Source organism: Cetorhinus maximus, unplaced genomic scaffold (assembly GCF_964194155.1).
Source record: "Cetorhinus maximus unplaced genomic scaffold, sCetMax3.hap1.1 HAP1_SCAFFOLD_531, whole genome shotgun sequence".
Classification (NCBI taxonomy): Eukaryota; Metazoa; Chordata; class Chondrichthyes; order Lamniformes; family Cetorhinidae; genus Cetorhinus; species Cetorhinus maximus.
The window spans coordinates 69,613-95,446 of record NW_027596473.1 but is presented as its reverse complement, the minus strand read 5'-3'; the positions used below and the strand labels follow the sequence as shown (position 1 = coordinate 95,446).

The following is a 25,834-nucleotide window of genomic DNA, read 5'->3' as shown; positions in this document are numbered from 1 at the left end:
CCCCTGACCAACCATCCATCCATCCATCCAGTGATTTCTGCTGGAAATGTGTTTGGACACCGGTAACAGGAGGAGGTTCAACTGTGATGCTATCCCCAGTCAAACAGCCAGCCGAAAAGCCTTAGTTAGACCACACCTGGAGAACTCTGGGCACCATACCTAAGGAAGGATATATTGGCCTTTGTGGGAAGTGCAGGTCAGATTTTCAGGAATCATCCTGGACTTGAAGAGTTCGACCACAAGGAGAGGTTACACAAACTAGGGTTGTATTCCCTGGAAGTTAGACGGTTAAGCAGGTGAGATCTGATCAAAGTTTCCAGGATATTAGTGGGGACTGACAGGGTGTAGAGAGAGAGAGAGAGAGAGAAAAACTATTTCTGCTGGTCGAGGAGTCTAGGGCAGCAAGTTAAAAAATTCGAGCCAGGTCTTTCAGGAGTGAAATTAGTAAACATTTGCACACACGAGGGGTGGGAGAAGTTTGGAACTCTCTTCCGCAAACACCAAGTGGTGCTGGATCAGTTAATTTTAAATCTGAGATTGATAGGTTTTTGTTATCCAAAGGTATTAAGGGATAAGGGGCAAAGGTGGGTGGATGGAGTTAGGGGCCACAGGTCAGCCCTGGTCTCACTGAATGATGGATCAAGCTCGTGGGCCTGAGCAGCCTCCTCTCCCGTTCCTACATTGCCCAGAATCGCACAGCGCCGCTTGCTGACAGCAGGCGAGGGCACGCGATGAGACGTGCCAGGCCTCGGACACACTGAGTGCTGGAGCACAGTGCAGACAGAGTCTCGCGTTAAGTGGGCTCCAGCAGTAAGTTCACCTGTCACAACGCAGACCCTCAGGTCGATTCCACCCCCCCCGCCCCAAGTTTTCTCCCCTGGTACTCCCCTGGCCTCCCGCTTGCGAAACGTCCGCTGGGTGAACGCAGTGGGGTACAGATCTCACCTGGTACCGCAGCTGGAACTTTTCCATGTCCACGCCCATGAACCTGGCCTTCACGTCAAAGGCTCCCGCTTCCTCACTCTGCACGATGTCAAAAATCACATTCCTAAATCTGCAACGAGACAGGAGTCAAAACTGGCATCAGAAGGTCACATCAGCAGCCAACAGAGCAAGCTTGGTGCGCCCGGTTTATACAGCACAGACGATACACTCAGTCTCGCCAGACGATCAGATTCACGTCCAAATTCCAGACAGGGAAGTAACAACAACAACTTGTATTTATAGAGCACCTATAATGTCCCAAGATGCTTCACCAGGTGCAAACAAAAACTAATGAGGTGGCATTAGGGACAGGTAACCAAAAGCTCAGTGAAAGAGGTCGGTTTTAAGGAGAGAGCAAGAGAGAGAGAGAGAGAGTGCGAGAAAGAGAAGAGCGCGGGAGAGGAGAGATGGACAGGTTTAGAGAGGGAATTCCAGAGCTCAGGGCCCCCAGGCAGCTGAAGGCACGGCCGCCAATAGTGGAGCGATGGGAATCGGGGGATGCTCGAGAGGCCGGAACTGGAGGAGCGCAGAGATCTCGGAGGAGGCCATAGAGCTAGAGAAGCTCAAGGTTACAGAGGAATTTGTAAACAAAGATGAGAATTTTAAAATGGACACTTTGCTTAAATTGGAAGATGTTAGCATTCTCTAAGTGTCCACACCAGCTTCTCCACAAATGACTGAGTATAGTAATGTGGAAGAATAATTTTTAAATTTTCATTATTGTTTATTAAACTCACACTGATCTTACCCCTCCCTATCTCTGTAACCTCCTCCAGCCCCTACACCCCTCCCTATCTCTGTAACCTCCTCCAGCCCCTACACCCCTCCCTATCTCTGTAACCTCCTCCAGCCCCTATACCCCTCCCTATCTCTGTAACCTCCTCCAGCCCCTACACCCCCTCCCTATCTCTGTAACCTCCTCCAGCCCCTACACCCCTCCCTATCTCTGTAACCTCCTCCAGCCCCTACACCCCTCCCTATCTCTGTAACCTCCTCCAGCCCCTACACCCCTCCCTATATCTGTAACCTCCTCCAGCCCTACACCCCTCCCTATCTCTGTAACCTCCTCCAGCCCCTACGACCCTCCCTTTCTCTGTAACCTCCTCCAGCCCCTACAGCCCTCCCCATCTCTGTAACCTCCTCCAGCCCCCCACAACCCTCCGAGATCTCTGCGCTCATCCAATTCTGGCCTCTCGAACATCCCCCGATTCCCATCGCTCCACCATTGGCGGCCGTGCCTTCAGCTGCCTGGGGGCCCTGAGCTCTGGAATTCCCTCCCTAAACCTCTCCGCCCTCTCTCTCTCCCCTCCTTTAAGAAGCCTTTTGAAACAAACCTCTTGACCAAGTGGCAGATTTCGATGAGAAAAGGAGTGTCAAATGCAGCATTAACACCGGCATGGCTGGGAATTGGTCTGTTGCTGTGCCTTAGCCTGTGTAACGATGTCCTAGCATCTCCTAACGTGGTTCGGGGTTGAATTTTGTCTGACAATGCTCCTGTGAAGAACCTTGGGATATTTCACATAAATACAAGTTGTTGCTATTGTGAGGGTTTCCAAAGGAATAATAACCCAGCCATTAACATGACGCTACGCATTCCCACTGGTCTAAACGTGCTCAGTTTCAACTTTGACCCAGTTGATTGGAAGAAATTAAGAGGCCCAGGGGCTGTTACAAACTGTGTATCGAAAGGTCCCTTTACAGCACAGCATATTTCTGAACTCACGTGAGGTACCAATGACCCATTTAAGTTCAGCAACAACATGTCTCCATTAAAGAACAGACAGTGACCAATTGGCACAAACACACCAAGCCCAACACAGGTACTGGTAGAAAACCTGTACCGGGAGGTCTCTGAAACTGGTAGCACAGCAGGGCACAGACTCAGGGGAGAGAAGGTAGAGGGACAGGGCACAGACTAGGGGAGAGCAGGTAGAGGGACAGGGCACAGACTCAGGGAGGGAGAAGGTAGAGGGACAGGGCACAGACTCAGGGAGGGAGCAGGTAGAGGGACAGGGCACAGACTCAGGGGAGAGCAGGTAGAGGGACAGGGCATAGACTCAGAGGAGAGCAGGTAGAGGGACAGGGCACAGACTCAGGGGAGAGCAGGTAGAGGGACAGGGCACAGACTCAGGGGAGAGCAGGTAGAGGGACAGGGCACAGACTCAGGGGAGAGCAGGTAGAGGGACAGGGCACAGACTCAGGGGAGAGCAGGTAGAGGGACAGGGCACAGACTCAGGGGAGAGCAGGTAGAGGGACAGGGCATAGACTCAGGGGAGAGCAGGTAGAGGGACAGGGCACAGACTCAGGGAGGGAGCAGGTAGAGGGACAGGGCACAGACTCAGGGAGGGAGCAGGTAGAGGGACAGGGCAAAGACTCAGGGAGGGAGCAGGTAGAGGGACAGGGCACAGACTCAGGGGAGAGCAGGTAGAGGGACAGGGCACAGACTCAGGGAAGAGCAGGTAGAGGGACAGGGCACAGACTCAGGGGAGAGCAGGTAGAGGGACAGGGCACAGACTCAGGGAGGGAGCAGGTAGAGGACAGGGCACAGACTCAGGGAGGGAGCAGGTAGAGGGACAGGGCACAGACTCAGGGAGGGAGCAGGTAGAGGGACAGGGCACAGACTCAGGGGAGAGCAGGTAGAGGGACAGGGCACAGGCTCGGGGAGGGAGCAGGTAGAGGGACAGGGCACAGGCTCGGGGAGGGAGCAGGTAGAGGGACAGGGCATAGACTCAGGGAGGGAGCAGGTAGAGGGACAGGGCACAGACTCAGGGAGGGAGCAGGTAGAGGGACAGGGCACAGACTCAGGGGAGAGCAGGTAGAGGGACAGGGCACAGACTCAGGGGAGAGCAGGTAGAGGGACAGGGCACAGGCTCAGGGGAGAGCAGGTAGAGGGACAGGGCACAGACTCAGGGAGGGAGCAGGTAGAGGGATAGGGAACACGCTCAGGGGAGAGCAGGTAGAGGGACAGGGCATAGACTCAGAGGAGAGCAGGTAGAGGGACAGGGCACAGACTCAGGGGAGAGCAGGTAGAGGGACAGGGCACAGACTCAGGGGAGAGCAGGTAGAGGGACAGGGCACAGACTCAGGGGAGAGCAGGTAGAGGGACAGGGCACAGACTCAGGGGAGAGCAGGTAGAGGGACAGGGAACACGCTCAGGGAGGGAGCAGGTAGAGGGACAGGGAACACGCTCAGGGGAGAGCAGGTAGAGGGACAGGGCACAGACTCAGGGGAGAGCAGGTAGAGGGACAGGGCACAGACTCAGGGGAGAGCAGGTAGAGGGACAGGGCACAGACTCAGGGGAGAGCAGGTAGAGGGACAGGGAACACGCTCAGGGAGGGAGCAGGTAGAGGGACAGGGAACACGCTCAGGGGAGAGCAGGTAGAGGGACAGGGCATAGACTCAGGGAGGGAGCAGGTAGAGGGACAGGGCACAGACTCAGGGGAGAGCAGGTAGAGGGACAGGGAACACGCTCAGGGGAGAGCAGGTAGAGGGACAGGGAACACGCTCAGGGAGGGAGCAGGTAGAGGGACAGGGAACACGCTCAGGGGAGAGCAGGTAGAGGGACAGGGCATAGACTCAGGGAGGGAGCAGGTAGAGGGACAGGGCACAGACTCAGGGGAGAGCAGGTAGAGGGACAGGGAACACGCTCAGGGGAGAGCAGGTAGAGGGACAGGGAACACGCTCAGGGAGGGAGCAGGTAGAGGGACAGGGAACACGCTCAGGGGAGAGCAGGTAGAGGGACAGGGAACACGCTCAGGGGAGAGCAGGTAGAGGGACAGGGAACACGCTCAGGGAGGGAGCAGGTAGAGGGACAGGGAACACGCTCAGGGGAGAGCAGGTAGAGGGACAGGGCATAGACTCAGGGAGGGAGCAGGTAGAGGGACAGGGCACAGACTCAGGGGAGAGCAGGTAGAGGGACAGGGCACAGACTCAGGGGAGAGCAGGTAGAGGGACAGGGCACAGACTCAGGGGAGAGCAGGTAGAGGGACAGGGCACAGACTCAGGGGAGAGCAGGTAGAGGGACAAGGAACACGCTCAGGGGAGAGCAGGTAGAGGGACAGGGCACAGACTCAGGGAGGGAGCAGGTAGAGGGACAGGGCACAGACTCAGGGGAGAGCAGGTAGAGGGACAGGGCACAGACTCAGGGGAGAGCAGGTAGAGGGACAGGGCACAGACTCAGGGGAGAGCAGGTAGAGGGACAGGGCACAGACTCAGGGGAGAGCAGGTAGAGGGACAGGGCACAGACTCAGGGGAGAGCAGGTAGAGGGACAGGGCACAGACTCAGGGGAGAGCAGGTAGAGGGACAGGGCACAGACTCAGGGAGGGAGCAGGTAGAGGGACAGGGCACAGACTCAGGGAGGGAGCAGGTAGAGGGACAGGGCACAGACTCAGGGAGGGAGCAGGTAGAGGGACAGGGCACAGACTCAGGGGAGAGCAGGTAGAGGGACAGGGCACAGGCTCAGGGAGGGAGCAGGTAGAGGGACAGGGCACAGACTCAGGGAGGGAGCAGGTAGAGGGACAGGGAACACGCTCAGGGGAGAGCAGGTAGAGGGACAGGGAACACGCTCAGGGAGGGAGCAGGTAGAGGGACAGGGAACACGCTCAGGGGAGAGCAGGTAGAGGGACAGGGCACAGACTCAGGGGAGAGCAGGTAGAGGGACAGGGCACAGACTCAGGGGAGAGCAGGTAGAGGGACAGGGCACAGACTCAGGGGAGAGCAGGTAGAGGGACAGGGAACACGCTCAGGGAGGGAGCAGGTAGAGGGACAGGGAACACGCTCAGGGGAGAGCAGGTAGAGGGACAGGGCATAGACTCAGGGAGGGAGCAGGTAGAGGGACAGGGCACAGACTCAGGGGAGAGCAGGTAGAGGGACAGGGAACACGCTCAGGGGAGAGCAGGTAGAGGGACAGGGAACACGCTCAGGGAGGGAGCAGGTAGAGGGACAGGGAACACGCTCAGGGGAGAGCAGGTAGAGGGACAGGGCATAGACTCAGGGAGGGAGCAGGTAGAGGGACAGGGCACAGACTCAGGGGAGAGCAGGTAGAGGGACAGGGAACACGCTCAGGGGAGAGCAGGTAGAGGGACAGGGAACACGCTCAGGGAGGGAGCAGGTAGAGGGACAGGGAACACGCTCAGGGGAGAGCAGGTAGAGGGACAGGGAACACGCTCAGGGGAGAGCAGGTAGAGGGACAGGGAACACGCTCAGGGAGGGAGCAGGTAGAGGGACAGGGAACACGCTCAGGGGAGAGCAGGTAGAGGGACAGGGCATAGACTCAGGGAGGGAGCAGGTAGAGGGACAGGGCACAGACTCAGGGGAGAGCAGGTAGAGGGACAGGGCACAGACTCAGGGGAGAGCAGGTAGAGGGACAGGGCACAGACTCAGGGAGAGCAGGTAGAGGGACAGGGCACAGACTCAGGGGAGAGCAGGTAGAGGGACAGGGCACAGACTCAGGGGAGAGCAGGTAGAGGGACAAGGAACACGCTCAGGGGAGAGCAGGTAGAGGGACAGGGAACACGCTCAGGGGAGAGCAGGTAGAGGGACAGGGCACAGACTCAGGGAGGGAGCAGGTAGAGGGACAGGGCACAGACTCAGGGAGGGAGCAGGTAGAGGGACAGGGCACAGACTCAGGGGAGAGCAGGTAGAGGGACAGGGCACAGACTCAGGGGAGAGCAGGTAGAGGGACAGGGCACAGACTCAGGGGAGAGCAGGTAGAGGGACAGGGCACAGACTCAGGGGAGAGCAGGTAGAGGGACAGGGCACAGACTCAGGGGAGAGCAGGTAGAGGTTTAGGTAGGTTTCCTTTCACAGGACAAGGTGCAACAGCTGAAACCATTCAGCGAGAAAGGAGGTTGATATACGACTTTGGGTCGATTTAGCAACTAGGTACGGCAACAAGATTATTCGAGAAGGGTGAGACCAATGCATCTGAAGGAACAGCGTTCATTTAATAGGTTTGTTCAAGGTGAAATCTGAACTGCTTTCTGTTGGCAAAGCTCGAATTACCATGTGATTTGACACTGGAGTATATTGGATTCAGTTCAAGGGTGGATCACGTGGTGAGAAGTCAGACACACGCCAGCATTTGCCAACCAAGGTGAAGCAATAATCAAGTTTGCATTTCTATTGCACCAGTCACAGCCTCAGGAGGTGTCAAGACGCTTTACAGCCAATGAAGTACTTTTTAAGCGTGGACACTGCTGAGCCCCTATCCATCGGAGTTTGGAAGAACGAGAGGTGATCTTATTGAAACATATAAGATCCCGAGGGGACTCGACAGAGTCTGGAAAGAATGTTTCCTCTTGTGGGAGAGGCTAGAACTAGAGGACACAGATTAAAAATAAGGGATCTTCCATTTAAGGCGGCGATGAGGAGAAGTTTTTTTTTGTCTCAGGGGGTGGTGGGTCTGTGGAACCCTCTCCCCCCCCGGAGAGCAGCGGGGGCTGGGTCGGGCAGGGGGAGATGGGATTCTTGACCAACAAGGGAGACAAAAGGTTATCGGGGGCGGGCGGGAACGCGGAGTGGAGGCCGCCATCAGACCAGCCACGGATTGCGAGCAGGCCCGAAGGGGCAGAACGGCCTCCTCCCGCTCCTCATTCGCGTGCTGGGAATGTCGGGAAAGGGCAGCCGATGCGCTGGCACGAACAGCGATCGGATAATGACCCGAGCCGTCTGTCTGTCTGTGTGCAGCGCTGACCCCACAACCTTATGGCTCAAGCGGTGAGAGTGCGCGACCCACTGAGACGCATGACCACACAACGCAAATCCACAATATACTCATTTATCTTTCTTGTGGGGGGTGGGGAGAGGGAGTAATCTCTACCTATAGATCACATTGTAGCATGAGGAGCCAACTAGAGTCGAGGTTCACCATGGATCCGGATTTAAGACGGAATACCCACCGCTATAAACGGCTGTACAGGTTTAAACACCGGTTTCTGCACTGCCGAGACCCATTAGCGCCACCGACTGACGTGTCTCAGTTGACCTCGGTCTCTGACCTGTACTCAGATATACACAGGGTGTGGAAGAACGCCGCCTCTTTCTAACCCACCGGCCTCTCTGGGATCGCACTGTGTCAGGCCGCCTCAGAGAGAAGCGACTGATCACACCCCCGCCCTGTGTCTCCACGATACCCTGTCTCCAAAGTTCACGCTCTGCTCCTTCGCCACTTACAGGCACTGGAAGGGATTTTTTTTTTTAAAAAGTGATATAAGTTTTTTTTTTAAAATCGGTCTGACTTACTGGCTGACGGGCAGGTCCTCGATGTCCAGCAGCACCCCCTTCTCCTGCAGTCGAGCGGCGGTGTAGTTCAGGGACGGGACTTTGCTATTCTTCCCCTTCCCCTCTGCCGGCTTCTTCCCGGGGCCCCTGCCAAGGTCACAAGAGGGTTATTCACAGACTGACGGCCACAGCCAGTGCCACCAGCCTGGACTGGGCAGGCACAAACGCTTCCCCCTCCTGCCCCCCACCCACCCCGAGAGGAGGCTGACTCGATAATCAAGGACGAGGGGGCGGTTCAAAGTGGGCGATCTCTGCACCGGGTCTCGGAAACCTTTCCATCGCTGGGCCGAAGGCGGCGTTTAGGGGCGTCGGGAACGCCCCCTTCGCGGTTTAGCGGGTTAATCGCCCGGTGTTGCAAGACAGAGAGGCCAATCGCCGTGACCCAGATGCGATCAGGGAGATGGTGTGTCGCCCCAGCTAGCCGACCTGAGCCAGGATGGCAATCGGGGCACTGAGTGGAGGGGGGGAGAAGCGAGCGCCAGACTCGGACCCCACAGCCTGCCCTGGCTGGCAAGTGTTGTGCCAGGATAGATAGATATGTTCTTGATTGGTAAGGGGGATCAAAGGTTACGGGGAGAAGGCGGGAGAATGGGGTTGAGAAACTTATCAGCCATGATTGAATGGCGGAGCAGACTCGATGGGCCGAATGGCCTAATTTCTGCTCCTATGTCTTATGGGACTGGATGAGGCCTCGGTTGCGACGCTGGGCACAGCCGAGGGTCTGCGGTTAAGGCTTAAAGGGCAACAGGATCATTACTAGCAGCGCCAGGCCTGTGAAAATAAAGATCTGAAACGGCTGGTCGAGTCCGGAACTGCCTGATCCAAAGGCGCAGTGACATTCTTCAGACCCTCGCTGGGACAGTTTTGGAGGCCGAGGGCAGAGGTTGGGGGGAGAATTCAAATGACAAGAGACTGGAAGCTCAGGGTCATGCTTATGGACTGAATGAAGGTGTTCACCAAACCAATGTTTTAGTATATCGAATTTCTGCTCCAGTCGCAGACTCCAATAGACGGAGATCAGCGGCACAGCGCAGAGCCAGACACCTTCCCCTCCACTGCGCTTGCTTCAAACCCATTACAGCGCTAATATTCCCCAGTTCCGAGAAAGGGTCACAGAGCTGAAACGCTAACTCTGTTTCCCTCTCCACAGGCGCGGCCTGGCCTGCTGAGCGCTTCCAGCTTTTATTGCAGATTTCCAGCCTTTGACCTTTTGTATTAGCTTTGAACTTTGACATTAGGCCTCCCCACCTTGCCCCACACCCCTGCCCCCCATCACCACCTCATTGTTGACCTGCTGCGCACTGCCAGCACTTTGCCAGCTGTGACTGGAGGGCCTGGGCTCCGGCTACGAACAAACACCGGATGACACTGTTGGGGTGCCACGTTGTCACGTTAAACCCTGCCACGTGAGCAGCCAGATACCTACTGTCCCCTGGTTGCCAGGCTGTCCAGGCAGGTCTTGATGTACTGGTTGTAGTAGTCGATCTGCTCCTCGTAAAAGGCCGTCTTGGAGTTCATTCTGTGCAGCGTCTCTTTCAGCTTGGTCAGCTCGGCCTTGCGCTGCTGCCTGTACCGCCGGTGATTCTGGATGTCCTGTGGTGAACGGAGACACCGGAGGGTGAGGCAGAGATCTCGCCTGCCCTCCCCCAGAGTTACACAGAACGCGTCACACAGAAACCCGGCCAGGGGGCAGGAGGAGACCACACGGCCCGGTGAGCCTGCTCCGCCATTCCATATGACCATCGCCGACCGCGGGCCTCAGCTCCATTTTCCTGCCAACTCCCCCACATCCCTTAATTCCCCGAGACACCAAAAACCTGTCCGTCTCACCCTTCAAATATATTCAACGATGGAGCAACACCACCACCCTCTGGGGTAGAGAATTCCAAAGATTCATAATACATTTCAACCTCATCTCAGTCTCAAACGGTCAGCCCCTTACCCTGAGGCTGCGCCAGGGAAGGAACCTCTCGGTCTCTCTTCCCTTCAGAATCTTATATGTTTCAATGAGGTCACCCCTCATTCTTCTAAACACCTGAGAACACAGGCCATCCAGATCAGCCAGTCTGTGCTGGCGCGAATGCTCCGCTTGAGGGGGGATGGAAGAATGCTCAACTATCAGCGTTAGAGCAAAGTTGACGTTTCGAGTCCTCATGACCCTTCGAAGGGTCACGAGGACTCGAACCGTCAACTTTGCTCTTCTCCGCCGATGCTGCCAGACCCCCTGAGTTTTTCCAGGTATTTCTGTTTCTGTTTTGGATTTCCAGCACCCGCAGTTTTTTGTTTTTATATCAGCGTTGGACCTTTGCTGCTCCACCGGCTAGCGCGTTGCACAAGGGGCCACTGTTCACGCGCTAGACAGTGGAGTGGGTATTCGACTGCGGGGGGCATCATGACAGCCTTTGCTCGGTGCCCACAAACATTTCCCCGCTGGGCTTAGTTGAGACCCTGCAAACGGCTGATGTCCCCCTCCTTAGCACAGGGGCAAATGCAGCCCCTATTAATGCCACCCAGCTACACGGCATCTTGTTTATCCAGACACTGTGGACCGTGAATGTTTGTCAGAAAATGTACTTCAATAAAATATACGGCCATACAGCTCCTCAAATTCTGTCCTTTGCTCCTGTAGCTTACAAGTTTGGCAAGGAGGCTTCAGTCAAACACATCTTACATTCAAATATGCTTCACATTTGCTAACGGCTGCAAGGAGCTGTGTTTTAGAGCACTGGAATGCTGGTTTTATGATCTATTGATTGCTACCACAGAGCCGCACTGAAGGGAGGGCAGATATCTCCCCAGGGGAGAAGGGAGCCGAACAAATTAGTCCATGATTCACATTAACGGTTAGCAAGTTACAGTCCTCAAGAGCTTTTGCGCTCTAAGGGGAGTGTAGTCCTGGGAAAGGGAAGAGTTTCCATCACTTGTCGCCAGCATATCCAACATCAAACGCTCCCAGGACAGGTACAGCACGGGGTTAGATACAGAGTAAAGCTCCCTCTACACTGTCCCCATCAAACACTCCCAGGACAGGTACAGCACGGGGTTAGATACAGAGTAAAGCTCCCTCTACACTGTCCCCATCAAACACTCCCAGGACAGGTACAGCACGGGATTAGATACAGTGTAAAGCTCCCTCTACACTGTCCCCATCAAACACTCCCAGGACAGGTACAGCACGGAGTTAGATACAGAGTAAAGATCCCTCTACACTGTCCCCATCAAACATTCCCAGGACAGGTACAGCACGGGGTTAGATACAGAGTAAAGCTCCCTCTACACTGTCCCCATCAAACACTCCCAGGACAGGTACAGCACGGGGTTAGATACAGGGTAAAGCTCCCTCTACACTGACCCCATCAAACACTCCCAGGACAGGTACAGCACGGGGTTAGATACAGAGTAAAGCTCCCTCTACACCGTCCCCATCAAACACTCCCAGGACAGGTACAGCACGGGGTTAGATACAGAGTAAATCTCCCTCTACACTGACCCCATCAAACACTCCCAGGACAGGTACAGCACGGGGTTAGATACAGAGTAAAGCTCCCTCTACACCGCCCCCATCAAACACTCCCAGGACAGGTACAGCACGGGGTTAGATACAGAGTAAAGCTCCCTCTACACTGTCCACATCAAACACTCCCAGGGCAGGTACAGCACGGGGTTAGATACAGAGTAAAGCTCCCTCTACACTGTCCACATCAAACACTCCCAGGGCAGGTACAGCACGGGGTTAGATACAGAGTAAAGCTCCCTCTACACTGTCCCCATCAAACACTCCCAGGACAGGTACAGCACGGGGTTAGATACAGAGTAAAGCTCCCTCTACACTGTCTCAGCTTTTTGTTTGTGCACTGGCTTCAGAAAAATCATACACTTGTTTAATGAAACACTAACTCGCACAGAGAAAATCCCTCTCCAATCATCCCTATCACTTAGCACCAAACTGACAGGCACATTAGCTGGGATACACTCGAATGTGTTATATGTCTATTTGATGCATGAATTCTTTGGGCTATGACGGCCTACGGGCTGTTTGATTATGGTCAGTTTTGTCTCTGTGGAACACCCTTTAGCGGGCGAAATGTCACTGGACCCAGGTAAACTCACTTTGAGTTTACACAGTCAGACAAGAGGTACTCCTGGTTCTATCAAGCTGAACAGTCCCACGGGTGACAGGACAGCAACACTGACCCGTTCCCTCACCCAGCCCAAGGCCTCAGCAACTGTGCTGAGGATAGGTTTCCCCCGTTCTCTCACCCTGGCTATCTCATTGACCAATTGTTGGTAATCGTTGGCTGCACGGACGAGGCCGACGGCCTCCAGCTTCCTGAGGCTCCGGACGATTTTCCTCTTCTTCTCCTCGATCGACAGGCTGCTGTCGAGGACCAGGGACTGGTTCCGCTTCAGCTTCTCTGGAGTGCGCGCGTCACGCAGTGCTCGCTTCTGAACGAGGCGGCGGTGGTCTGCCACCTAGACCACAGGGGAAAAGCAGACAAACAGGTAAACTCTGTCCAGAGTGAAGACACTGACTCCAAGCGCACACACCGCCTGACCAGTCTGTGATGGGGAACAAGCACATCGGAGCAAACAGAGCTTCGCACAGCCATTTCCCTTCTGGCTGGCTTGTCAACCTTGGGGTGACACAGTGAGCCGATCTCTTTACCGGCGGACTCAATAACTGGGAAGCAGCCTGCTGAGGGCATCAACACCGCTCTATTCCAGTTACCCTTTTTGCCACTTTGCCCGGGAACAGTATTGACATTTATACGGGGTGGGTTGGGGGGAAGATCGCAGGAGGCTGCCCTTAGCTGTTGGCAACACGGGATAGCAGCTAGAAGCAGGAAACCCCTAGCCAATTCGTCCCCTCTCCAACCCGATTGTGGGGGTTTGGGGCGCACTGAGGCCAATACCTCTCACCGAACTCCACTGGCTCAACACATTGAACCCCAATTGTCCTCGGCACGTCAGGCCATGTAGGTGCCCACTGAGGCATTCAGGATCTGCTCCAAAGCTTCCTTCACCCCCCCTCCCCCTCTTCCTTCCTCTCCTTCCTTCACCCCCTCCCCCCCAACCTGCTGGACCTTACCTGATCCTTTGAGGCTGACGTCTGTAATATTTCGACCAACGAGTCTCCAGTTTGCGCTCTGATTACGTCGACGATTAACTGCTTGGTGCTAAAATGACAGAAGCAGGTTGATAAAACATGAATCCTTCCCATTCGTTTTAAACGCTTTATTTATTTTGAGTAGAAGCTGGCAGAGCCCAAGGATAGGAAGAGAGATTTGCAGCCTCGAAAAAATAATGTTCAAACCGTCCGATGTTTTCTATTACAATCAGGGAGGTTAATCCAAACCTTAATAAAAATTGGTTTGGCCCCAGCTGGAGTACTGTGTCTGATTCCGGGACCCCCGCACTTTGGGAAGGATGTCGAGGGCCTCAGAGAGGGTGCGGAGGGAGATTTACCCTGAATGGGACCAGGGATGAAGGGACTTCAGTTCATGTGGAGAGGCTGGAGAAGCTGGGATTGTTCTCCTTAGAGCGGAGAAGGTCAAGGGGGAGATTGAATCGAGGCGTTCAAAATCAGGAAGGGCGTTTGGGACAGAGTAAATAAGGAGAAACTGTTTCCACTGGGCAGGAGGGTCGGTAACCAGAGGGGACACAGATTGAAGAGAATCGGGGAAAGAACCAGAGGGGGAGATGAGGAGAATTTGTTTTTTATTTACACAGCGAGTTGTTGTGATCTGGAAGGCGCTGCCTGAAAGGGCGGTGGAAGCAGATTCAATAGGAACTTTCAAAAGGGGGGGTGGAATCGGATAAATACTCGAAGGGGAAAGATTTGCAGGGATACAGGGGGGGGGAAAAGAGCAGGTCGGGGGAGAGGGGTGGAAGAGTAGGGCTAATTGGTGACCTCTTTCAAAGAGCCAGCACAGCCACGATGGACCAAATGGCCTCCCTCAATGCTGTAGGATTCTGCAAGGTTTCTGAAACACTGATCGTGACCTACCTCACTTATTATTAGACAACATAAATACACTGAGTCCCTGCACTCTGGCACATACATGCCTCTTGTACTAAATCTCCGAAATCTGGATCACAGTGCAAGAACCAATCCCAAGTGTCTGCAAGATCGGCGTGAGGTATGCAAAGGGCAACTGTCTTTTCAATTCTTCCCTCATCTCTCTGCTGGTGGATGTGGCTAGACCCTGTTGCTTTAGCTAAACATGGTTAGGAAATAGAGACAGCTCCAAGTAAGTCATTTTTGTATTTGTGGGTGTTAGGAATGAGTGTTAGCTTTAAAGTTTAAGTTTGATTTGTATTTCTGTATTTGAGAGTCAAGAAAAGGTCAAGTTGAGCTTTAGTTTCACTTTAAAAAGGTGCCTGCATTTCTAATGAGAGTTTTATGAGATTAAAGCAAACACAAGAGTAGAAAAAAAAACTGTGCTATTGCCTAGCAACAGGGGTCCAGAGAGGCAGGCCCCACCCACACAAAACTAAAGAGGGAGCAGTTTGAGCTCAGTTGGGAGCCTCTGCCAGGCAGAAGCAACCTAGAAGGGACAAATAGCCAGTCCCATACCAAAGCTGGTTGAAAGTAGCTGCCAGAGAGAGACTGGAGCAAAGGGACAGACAGCAAGTTCCAAGCTAAAGAAGAAAGCCCCCAAATCCAGTGGAGTGGAACAGGAGAAAGTCCCAAGAAGACCTTCTAGTCAAAGGAAGGACAGGAACCTGGTAAAGGTCTTGTTAAGTGAAGTTAAAAGTGAGGAGCAGGGGAAGGCTCCAAGCTTCAAATTTAAAGAGGCAAAAGCCGTAGGAAGCAGATTCAAAGCAATAAAGACTCAGAAGATCCAGTTAGACAACTGAAGGTCTGTAACTCTTTGCTATGGGCACATGAAGAAATGTTGTACTGTTGACGGCTGAGTCGGAGAGAGTGAGAGTGTGTGTGGAAGGAAGTTTGAATGCACGTGGTGATCCAGGGTGGGGAGGATCACCAGAGGGAGAGTTCAAAACCCTGGAGTTGGACCCTTGCAGAATGTGTCTGAGAGAAAGCGTCAGCTTGGGAGAAGATTCCAAAGCGAGTTCTTGGGGAGTGGAAATTGGAAACCCTCATGTGAAAGACAGAGTTCAGTGAATATTGTGAGCAATTTTGGACCCCATATCTCAGGAAGGATGTGCTGGGCCCTGGAGAGGGTCCAGAGGAGGTTCACAAGAATGATCCCAGGAATGAAAGGCTTAACATATGAGGAACGTTTGAGGTCTCTGGGTCTATACTCGATGGGGTTTAGAAGGATGAGGGGGGATCTGATTGAAATTTACAGAATACTGAAAGGCCTGGATAGAGTGGACGTGGGGAAGATGTTTCCATTAGTAGGAGAGACTAGGACCCCAGGGCACAGCCTCAGAGTAAAGGGAAGACCTTTTAGAATAGAGATGAGGAGAAACTTCTTTAGCCAGAGAGTGGTGAATCTATGGAATTCATTGCCACAGAAGGCTGTGGAGGCCAGGTCATTGAGTGTATTTAAGACCGAGATAGATAGGTTCTTGATTGGTAAGGGGATCAAAGGTTAGGGGGAGAAGGCGGGAGAATGGGGTTGAGAAACTTATCAGCCATGATTGAATGGCGGAGATGACCCGATGGGCCGAATGGCCTAATTTCAGCTCCTATGTCTTACGGTCTAGACCGGTTGGCTTACAGTGTAACAAGCGAATGGGGAGAGTTGAGGAGAGATCCATAGCATCTGTTTGGGGTGGCATCTGTCACTTGGTTTCAGAGTGTGATGTGTCTGACTACAGGTCGCCGATTGTTTTACACGGGCTGTGTACTTACTGTGAACATTAGAGTATAAGATAGCTTTTGTAACTTGTGTTATCCTTACAAATCTGTAAATATCTGTAAAGGTATAGTTGTGGGTGAAGTAGTATTGTAATATAGTTAATCTTTTCTTGTTAAATAAACATTATATTCTTTTGTTAAAAGTTCATTAGCTGACTCCAATGACTCTGTTTACATGTGTGGAGAGCAGCTACTGAACAAACAAATAAAAGCTAGGGTCCATCAAGCTGGGTTCCACTCTTGGATCAGGATTGCCCAGTGGTAACTTCAGCAGGGATCATAACAATTAAGCCTTGGAGGAGGATGGTGCAGGTTCCATAGAATGACATTGGGGCTCAAAGGGTTAAATTATAAGAAGGGGCTTGTACCAGCTTGAGTTTAGAACATTAGGGGTGAACTAACTGAGGTATTTAAGGTCAACATAAAAGATCTGATGGGGTCGACAGGGAGAAACTGTTTCTGGTCAGGATTGGGGGGGTGAGGGGCAGAGTCCAGGACAAGGGGGCAGAATCTTAAAATTGGAGCCAGGCCCATTCAGGGGTGATGTCAGGAAGCACTTCACACACACACAGGGGAGCGGGAATCTGGAACTCTCTCCCCTGCCACCACCCCCCCAGCAAAAAAAATGTCGAGGCCATTATTTGAATATTTCAAAACAGAGATTGACAGATTTTTGTTGGGCCAAGGGGGCTTAAGGGATATGTAACTAAGGTGGGTACATGGAGATACAATACAGACTGGCCAACTGAGTAACAGAACAGGCTCAAGGAGCTGAACTGTCATCTCCTATTCCTGTGAACTGCTTTGATTACGAGGACCCACTGCGTATCGGGACAAGTGTTTCACTAAGGAGTCTGCATTACGCCCCGTACACAACATGCAGAATAGACTCCGGTCAGAGATAATGGAAGCCGGAACAATGGAACCACTTAACTAATTGTTTGGTGGTGTGGAGGGGAAGGGGAAGGGGAGAGTGAGGCGAACTGCAAGCCACAGCGATGGGGGGGGCAGGGGCCTGCTACAGGTTACTGGACGGATGAGCAAGTGCCTTCCCTCGTACATAGTTACTTCCAGAGGTTCAGCCACAGCACAAGCGAAGATCTCCCCCTGCGATGCAATTAATTCCTAAAACCACAGCCGAGACGTGGCAACCAGGCCATCGTGTGGCTGCGTTAGACACTGGAGCTATTGTCAAAGGGTTTGGTTTTGGGTTGCTTCAGGCCTCTTCTCTGCGCGTCAAAACGTCTGGTTCGATTCCCCCCCCCCACCCCGATCACTGCATTTCACCAACCCTGCAAATCTCCGCGCTGGTAATAACGGCCCAATGTCTCTGGCCATCACAGATTCCAGTGCACAGCGGCAACCCAGTCACTGCAGGCCCCGGTGAGATTCTGTACGAAACACAGCTTGCAGCCGAGGCTGCTCCTTAAAAGGAATGATTGTCAGCACTCATAAGTGAGCACTGAAAAAAACAAATAGAATAATACAGCACAGAAGGCCATTCAGCCCATCGTGCCTGTGCTCACTGAAAGAGCTATCCAATGAGTCCCATTCCCTCCAGCCCTTTCTCCCATTCAAGTATATATCCAACTCCTTGTGGGAAGTTACCACTGAATCTGAGTTCAGGCAGTGTGCTCGAAATCAGATCAGAATCCCTCCTGAAACAAAAATGCTCCTCGCTTCACTTCTGGCTCTTTTGACAATTACCTCATCTGGTAAATGTTCAGGGAGGTCTCGTGGCGCAGCGGTGGTAGTGTCCCTACCTCTGGGCCAGGGGCTCTGGGTTCCAGTGCCACCTCAGGGCTTGACGGCCATGGAAGGTGCGTTCAATAGCTTGGTCAAACAGTTTGATTACCAGCCTGTAAATCTTTCCAATACTCCTGTTGGCAGGTGGTAAGAGCGAGAGAGTTTCCTGGTCGGCCATACAGCAGAAGGCAATGGCAAACCGCTGCATAATTACAATGCCAATCCCAACAGAAGTCCATGGTCGCCAACACCTTATAGGGCGTGGGTACCTGGACGGGGAGGAGGTGGTAAATGTTCACCTGCTACGGCCTACGTACCTGAGCAGCAAACCTCTGGCATCGTTCACCCCATCACCGTCCTTACAAATGTCAAATTTGTTGGTGAGGGTCAGTGAAACCTCCATCTTGTTGAGCTGGGTCAGGGCTTGGTCAGCACGGGGGTCGTTTGCATTGACAGAACCTTCACCTGTGGAAACGGAAGCGATGGAGAATTAGTGAGGGAGTTGCCAGGATTCATATGCAGCATCTCAGCTTCAGTACAAGCAGGACAGAATGAGAATCGCATGTCAACTACTCCCTAACCTCCTCACTGAATTCCCAGCACAGGAACAGGCCATTTGGCCCCTCTGTTCCGTGCTGGTGTATCTGCTCCACATGAGCCTCCTCCCACCTCCCCCACCCCCCCCCGTCTTCATCTCGCCCCACTAACACATCCTCCTATTTCTTTCTCCCTCATGTTTATCTCGCTTCTCCCTTAAATGCATCGCTGCCATTCGCCTCGGGAGCGAGTTCCACATCCCCCCTGATCTGCCTAAGATAAAAGCAAAATGCTGCGGGAAGCTGGAAATCTGAAACCAAAGCATAAAATCCTGGAGAAACTCAGCAGGTCTGGGAGCACCCGTGGAGAGAGAAAAACAGAGTTAACGTTTCGGGTCTGTATGACTCTTCTCCAAAGCTCTGAAGAAGTCATAACAGACTCGAAACGTTAACTCTGTGTGTTTCTCTCTCCACAGATGCTGCCAGACCTGCTGAGTTTTCTCCAGCATTTTCTGTTCTGTGTCCTCCTGATGTGCCACTGGCGGCAGGATCGAGAACCAGGGGCTGCAAGATTTAAAAGGCGATTGGCAGAAGAACCAAAAGCAACATGAGGAAAGAAAACTTTATTTAGCGAGCGGAATGCATTGTCTGAAAAGGGTGACGGAGACAGATTCAATTGCGCCTTTCGAAAGGAAATTGGTAAGCGCCTGGATTGAAAACAAATTTTAGGGCTAAGGGGAAAGTGCAGTGGAGGGGGGGGGGGGGGGGGGGGGGCGGGTGGTGCATGGGACTAACAAATCTGCTTTTGCAGCGAGCTGTCACAGGCCCGATGGGCTGAATGGCCTGCGTCTGTGCTGTAACCACTTTATGATTCTATTCTATTTATAAGTTACTACTTTACAGTTTGAGGCCCCTAGCTTCTCCCACAAGTGGAAATGTTCCTGCACTTACCCTATCAAACCCTTCTATCATTTTAAAGGCTTGTCTCAGGTCACCCCTCAGCTTTTCTCCTTTATAAAGAGAAGGGCCCCAAGCCTGTTCAGTCTTTCCTGGAAGGTCGCAGCCTGCAGCTGCCTGGACCCTCAGCTCTGGAATTCTTTCCCGAAACCCCTCGGCCTCTCTCCCTTCGCCTTTAAAATGCTCCTTAAAACCAAGCTCCCTGGCCAAACTTTCGTCTCGTCCACCTTCAGTCGCTGTGTGTCAAGCCTTGCTTGATAATGCCCCTGCGAGGTGGCCTGGGATGCTTTACTATGTCAAAGGCGATATATATAAATGTGGGTTGTTGATGGTAATGTCACTGGACTAGCAATCCGGGCACCACACAAACTGCAGCGGTTCAAGAGATGGTCCACCACCACCTCCCTCAAGGGCAACGAGGGATGGGCAATACACGTCAGCCGGAGAATGAACTCTCTCTTCCCCAAGGTGGCTTCAGGCTATTTAAAACACAAGAGGCGTCACCACCCATCCTGACCCTGCCCTCATCCATCAAAGAGCCACGGATGTGACATCCCCGGCAGAGGGTACTCGACAGGGATCAGGAGCAGGAGACACTGATGGAGGCTGACCGCATCAGCTCAAATTAAGTGAACAGCAGAGCCCAAGCACACAGCCTGGCGTGTGGGCTTGTACATGGGGCTTAGGGCCACATCAGGTGAGTATGTAGAAAGAAAGAGGGGCATTACATTGATATAGCGCCTTTCACAATCTCAAGAGTTTTGCAGCCAATGAAATGCAGTCACTCTATCATTTTTATATATTTTTTCTTTTCCCACCTATTTCTATTTTTAAATGTATTTCCATTCATTGTTTTATCTCCAACTTTTAGCCCATTTTGACCCCTTCCTCCCACCCCACCCCCACTAGGGCCATCTGCCACTTGCTCGTCCTGCTTTCTACCCTTAATGTCATCGTTAGCACATTCCATAGCTAATATCACCACCGTCAACACCCCTTTGTCCTTTTGTCTATGACATCTTTGGCAATCTCTTCTTTGCCTCCACCTATCACTGGCCCTCTATCCAGCTCTACCTGTCCCACCCCACTTCAACCAGCTTATATTTCACCACATTGCTATTTTTCTTTAGTTCTGGTGAAGAGTCATACGGACTCGAAACGTTAACTGTGTTCCTCTCCGCAGATGCTGTCAGACCTGCTGAGTTTTTCCAGCTATTTTTGTTTTTGTTTCAGATTTCCAGCATCCGCAGTATTTTGCTTTTATATATAAACGTAGTCACTGCTGTATTGCAGGAAACGCGGCAGACGCTTGGCAGACAGCGGGTTCCAACAAACTTCAATGTGATAACGGCCAGACAATATTCAGTAACATTGGTTGGGGGATAAAAATTACTCCACCAGCCACCACCCCCTTCTTTCAACAGGATGACGGGGCAGACGGGGTGGGGGGGGGGGGGGGGGGGGAGGTGGGGGCTTGGTTCAAGACCTCACCTGAAAGACAGCACCTCTGACAGTTCAGCACTCCTTCGGCACTGGGAGTGTCAGCCTGGATTGAGGGCTCAAGTCCCTGGACGACCCCCTGACTCAGAAGGCAAGACAGCAACACACTGAGCCAAAAGGGAAAACTCGCTTCAATCACTCCTTGCTTCTCAGCATCCCCTAGGGCGCACGGATTCAGCAGCACAAAAACACAGAAACAAAGAACCACTTGCCTAGTAGTGATTCGACTGTGGGTACGTCGCCAAGATCCTTCAGCAGTTCATGAAGAGGGTCAGTGTGCTCGGAAGTGAGGGAATCCTGGTGCTGGAGCAGCAACTGGGAAAACACAAACAAGGTTAACACTTCACAGACGCTGCCAAACATGGTCAGTTGTGACATCTCAAAAGGAAAATCTGTAATCGTGGGGAACAGGCCATAAATAATGTCAGGCAGTGGCAGTGGAGGCTGCGGCTGCTGCTGGGAGGTTGGTTAGGAGCATTGAGCAGTGTAGAGTGGGGGGGGAGCTTTGTGCTGCTTCCTGGATCAGAATCGAGAGAGGAGGGAAACCCATAGTCATAGAGGCAGGTGGGGTTTTGAACAGGAGGTCTTTGGGAGAATTTGGGTCCCGGGGTTGGAAGCTAAAACGCCCGCCAGGCTTTGTAGTTAGTAACGTCTAGAGATTAAAAAGGTGAAGCGGCCCACCAAATGCTTTAATATTTCCCCCCCCCCGCCGTGTTTCGAGGAGAGATGCGAGGTCGGGCTGACGATTGTGAAATAAGGCAGCTGAACCACTGAATCGGCCCTCGATCTCACCAAGTACTTCTCAGTCCACCTGTGAATTGATGGGTTAATAAGTGCGCTCGGCAGCATGTGAAAGACCCGGCGCCCAGCTCAGATCACAGGGAGGTCCCTGTTGTCACGCCACGGCTTAAACCATTATACCATTTGACATTGGGTAGTCTGGGCACGTTGGTGAACACAAGGCGTTAGTAAGAACAGGAGGAGACGACGATTCAACCATTCGAGCCTGCTGTTCTATAAGATCGTGGTTGATTTGTGTGGTATTTACCCGTTTTTACCTCTTATCCACACAAATCTATCCATCTCAGTCTCGAAAATTTCAACTGATCTCCCAGCACCCACAGCCTTTTTGAGGGAGAGAGAGTGTTCCAGATTCCCACTCCCCTGTGTGTGTGTGAAGAAGTGCTTCCCTGACATCACCCCTGAACGGGCCTGGCTCCAATTTTAAGGTTCTGCCTCCCCTTGTTCAGGATTTCCCCAACTGGGGAAATCATTTCAACAACCTTAATGACCAAGGTTCTGTAGAAACGAAGCATCGATTCCCACATCCCTCAAGGTAAAGGCTAGATGTTTCAGTGATCTGCGCACTGGGATCCCTAAACTCTCGACACCTCTACGCTCGCGATTAAGAAAATATTGTGTCTCTCAAGATCCGTATGACCTGACGCTCCCCACACTGAACTCCATCTGTCATAGTTCTCCCGACTCACTTAATCCAAGTTCCCTTTTGTAACAAACCGCCTCCATTTATACAACTCACTGTGCCTCCTAAAGAACAGAATCCTCGGGATATCACGTCCTGCCAGGTGGAGAACGTTCCCTCCATCCCCCACTGCCTCCTACCTCCCAACTATCCCAAGGTTCCCTCCAATTCCGTGGGCTTGTGTTTTTGGCTAATAATCATGCGCCGCCTTGCCAACTGTGTCGTGGACGTCCACGTAAACAGCAGACACTCCCTTTACCCACTGGGCCGGTGACCTCCTCATTCGTCAGATATGGCCTAACCTTCACAGACTCTGGTCAGCTTTCACTAGTCCCAAGCGCTCAGTCGCTCGGTCCCTCTAATGCTCGATTCCAACAGCCTCCCGACAATTAATTCTAAACTGACAGGTCCCAGCTTCTCCCTCCCTTTTTATAAAACGGAGTGACAATTACAATCCTCCAACCCAAAGGCCCAATTCTTGAATCTGGAGCGGTTTGAGAAATTGCTCGGATCTTTTGCCGTACTGCCCTGGTATCACTGCAGCCAAGAGGCACAACCCGAGACTCGTCCCAGTCCTCAAACAGTTTTTAAAAAAAGGGTACACGCGTGACAAACGGACACTTGGACAAGTGCTACTAGTGTCTGTGGAACGTACTCGCCACGTCAGTGCCCTCGCAACAAGGGAGAAACCCAGCATTCCAAACCCTCGAACGCTATTTCACGGCTATCGCTCCGGGCAACACGCGGCTTCCCAGGGAGGGAGAGGGGGGCAACCATATCCGTCCACTTACCCTGTGAGTGTTAATCAGCTCACCGACGGTTATATAGATGACCGGCTTGTTGAGGCTGACCATTTCCGAATACTCATCCACGTTAAACCATTCCTCGGGTTCAGGAACGTTGCAGGCCGAACGGAAAAATTCCCTGGAATTTTTAAAAAAACAAACACACCGGCACATCAGAAAACATTCATTTAAAATACTTTAGTCGCGACAGATTCTCTTCCCGGGCCCTCCTCCCACCAGCGCGTACACACGCACACAGGAGCCCACAACAGCGTAAAGCAGCAGCAGCAGAGAATCTCTCTGAAAAAGGGGCGCTGCCAAGGATCACGTCAGCTTGTTACACCATTTCCCAAACCGAATGCCTCTCAAGCGTGGCTCACTGGTAGCAGCGCGGTTTAGAGTCAATATGCAGCTTGCCCGACAGGTCACAGAGCTAAAGGGGCCACCAGGGCGTGGCACTGAGCCATTTGGACCCGGGAGTCTCGAGCTCAATGCCCGGTCTGTGTTTGCTGATCTCAGGGGGAACAGCAACGTGAGGGCCACGGATGGTCTCGGGTGTTGTGGGTGTAAGCGTGAGGAGGTCGACATGAGCTGGAATATATAAAACTCAGCCAGGAACGGGAAGCAGAGGACGTTCCCCATTATCCCCGCTGTCTCCTTACCGTCCAGAGGATATTTGTGGAAGGAGCGTGCCTCTAGGTGACGAGCAAGGGCAAGATTCCGCTTAGGAGTGAACTCCCCCAGCCCGCTGCTGAAACGTTTGCTGACGCTTTCCAAGTAAATACTATCCTCCACTTGCTGTCTTGTCGTGTGTGAAGGATGGGCGAGGGGGTGAGGTACTGAATTAGTGGTCAGCGCCCGTGGAACAGACAAGAATGGGGCAGGTTCGGAGAGAAAGAGGCAGAAAAAAAAGCCTTCATTCGGACGACGGAGTTTTCACGCCGTGTTTAAAAGGTGGTGGACTGTTCCCGTTCCCTCCTAAAAAGTGCTGCCCTCAAATTGGTCCCGGGGCACTTGCCACGCTTCAGTGCTTCTACTCTTCACATAGCATCTGGACAAGAAGTGCAGCCTAACACTTATCACAGATGCTGGCTTCACCTGCCATCCACACAAGGCACCTTCCAGTCTTGGAATCAGGAGAAGCCTAGTCGGCCCATCCTGCCTGTGCTAGCTCTTTGAAGGGGCTGTCCCAATCAATCAATTCCGTGGGGCAGCGCTTTTGCCCAAAAGCCCTGTGAATTAGTTCTCCTCAAGCCCGAGTCTGGTTGCCTTTTGAAAGTTCCTGCAGAATCTGCTTCCATCGCCATTTTAAACAAACATTTCCCCTGCAGCCCTTTTTTCCAATTATTTTAAATCTATGACCTCTGGTTCCTGTCTTCAGCTGGCAAAGAGGAAACAAGTTTCTTCCCCACCTGCTCCACCCAAATCCCCTTCCTGATTCTGAACACCCTCGATTAAACCTCCCCCTTAACCTTCTCTGCTCTAGGGAGAATAAGCCCAGCTTCTCTCTCCACATGCACTGAAGTCCCTGGTCCCATTGGGGGTAAATCTCCCTCCGCACCCTCTCCAAGGCCCGTGACATCCTTCCTAAAGTGCGGGGCCTGGAGTTGGACACGGTGCTGCAGCTGGGGCCTAACCAGTGTTCTGTAAAGATTGAACGCGAGTTCCTTTTTTCTGTACTCAGTGTCCCACCCACTGCTTATAAAGCAATGTATTCCATAATGCTTTCTTCACTGCCTTTTCAAGTGCCTTCAAGGTTTGTGAACAGGTAACCCCCCCAGATTTCTCTACTCTTAAACCCCCCCGCCCCATCACTGGGTAAGAATCAGGACCATGCTTAGTGCCTCCCTCCCTAACCCGGATATTTTTTTTTAAAAAAAGGACTTGCATTTCTATAGCGCCTTTCACCGCCTCAAGGAGTCCCCAAAACGCTTTGCAGCCCATGAAGTGCTTTTTGAAGTGTGGTCGCTGCTGTAATGTAGGAAACGTGGAATGTAGTCAATCTGCGCACAGCAAGATCCCACAAACAGCAATGGGATAATGACCAGATTATCTGTTTTTTTTTAAAATGTATATTGGTTGAGGATTAAATATTGGGCCACCGGGGAAAAACTCCAACCCACACCCCCCACCCCTCTTCAAAACAATACCAAGGAATCTTTAGCACTCGCCGGAGAGGAAAGATAGGAGAACTCCTGTTTAATCGTCTCATCCGGAAGATGGCACCTCTGACAGCGCGGCGCTCCCTCGGTGCTGCACTGGGGAAATCAGCTTTGATTTTTGTGCTCGAGCCCTGGGATGGATCTTGAACCCGGTGGGGGGGTGCCTAGTGACCCAGGGGCGGGAGTGCTACCGACTAAGCAGAGGTTTATGCGGGTACAAGGGCTGTCTGCAGCCACGTCACCGGCAGCAGCAAACCCAAGATCAAAACGGGACCTCCTGGAACCAAATGAGTCAGTTACCCAAAAGATTAATGAGCTTAGCCTGATCGCCGACATCCCCTTTCGCCAAGCAGCAGACTGTGCCTCGAGAGGTGCTGAATCTCCGTTACGACGGTCTGTCCCTGCAGTAATATCTGACATCCTACGGTGCGGAGAAAGACGAGACTTTCCCTTTTTTAAGCTACGGTCACCAGTATCAAAGGGCCAGGCATAAAAAGTAAGCAAGCACCATTTTTCACTTTTCAGAGACTGGGTCTGTCAGGTGCAGACACCCAGTCCGGCAAACCGA

At 52.6% G+C, this 25,834-nt stretch overlaps 1 protein-coding gene across 1 annotated transcript in view; it reads right to left on the bottom strand.

Moving 5' to 3' along the window:
• LOC144674000 (ras GTPase-activating-like protein IQGAP1) overlaps nucleotides 1-25,834 on the bottom strand; it is a gene marked incomplete at its 5' end in the record, with an annotated part of 96,018 nt that overhangs the window by 1,131 nt on the left and 69,053 nt on the right. The window contains 8 exons of the mRNA XM_078535574.1: nucleotides 946-1,054; nucleotides 8,228-8,353; nucleotides 9,693-9,859; nucleotides 12,527-12,739; nucleotides 13,356-13,443; nucleotides 18,161-18,308; nucleotides 21,049-21,151; nucleotides 23,111-23,243. Coding sequence (XP_078391700.1) covers nucleotides 946-1,054; nucleotides 8,228-8,353; nucleotides 9,693-9,859; nucleotides 12,527-12,739; nucleotides 13,356-13,443; nucleotides 18,161-18,308; nucleotides 21,049-21,151; nucleotides 23,111-23,243 — 1,087 coding nt within the window. The remainder of the gene's footprint in view (nucleotides 1-945; nucleotides 1,055-8,227; nucleotides 8,354-9,692; nucleotides 9,860-12,526; nucleotides 12,740-13,355; nucleotides 13,444-18,160; nucleotides 18,309-21,048; nucleotides 21,152-23,110; nucleotides 23,244-25,834) is intronic.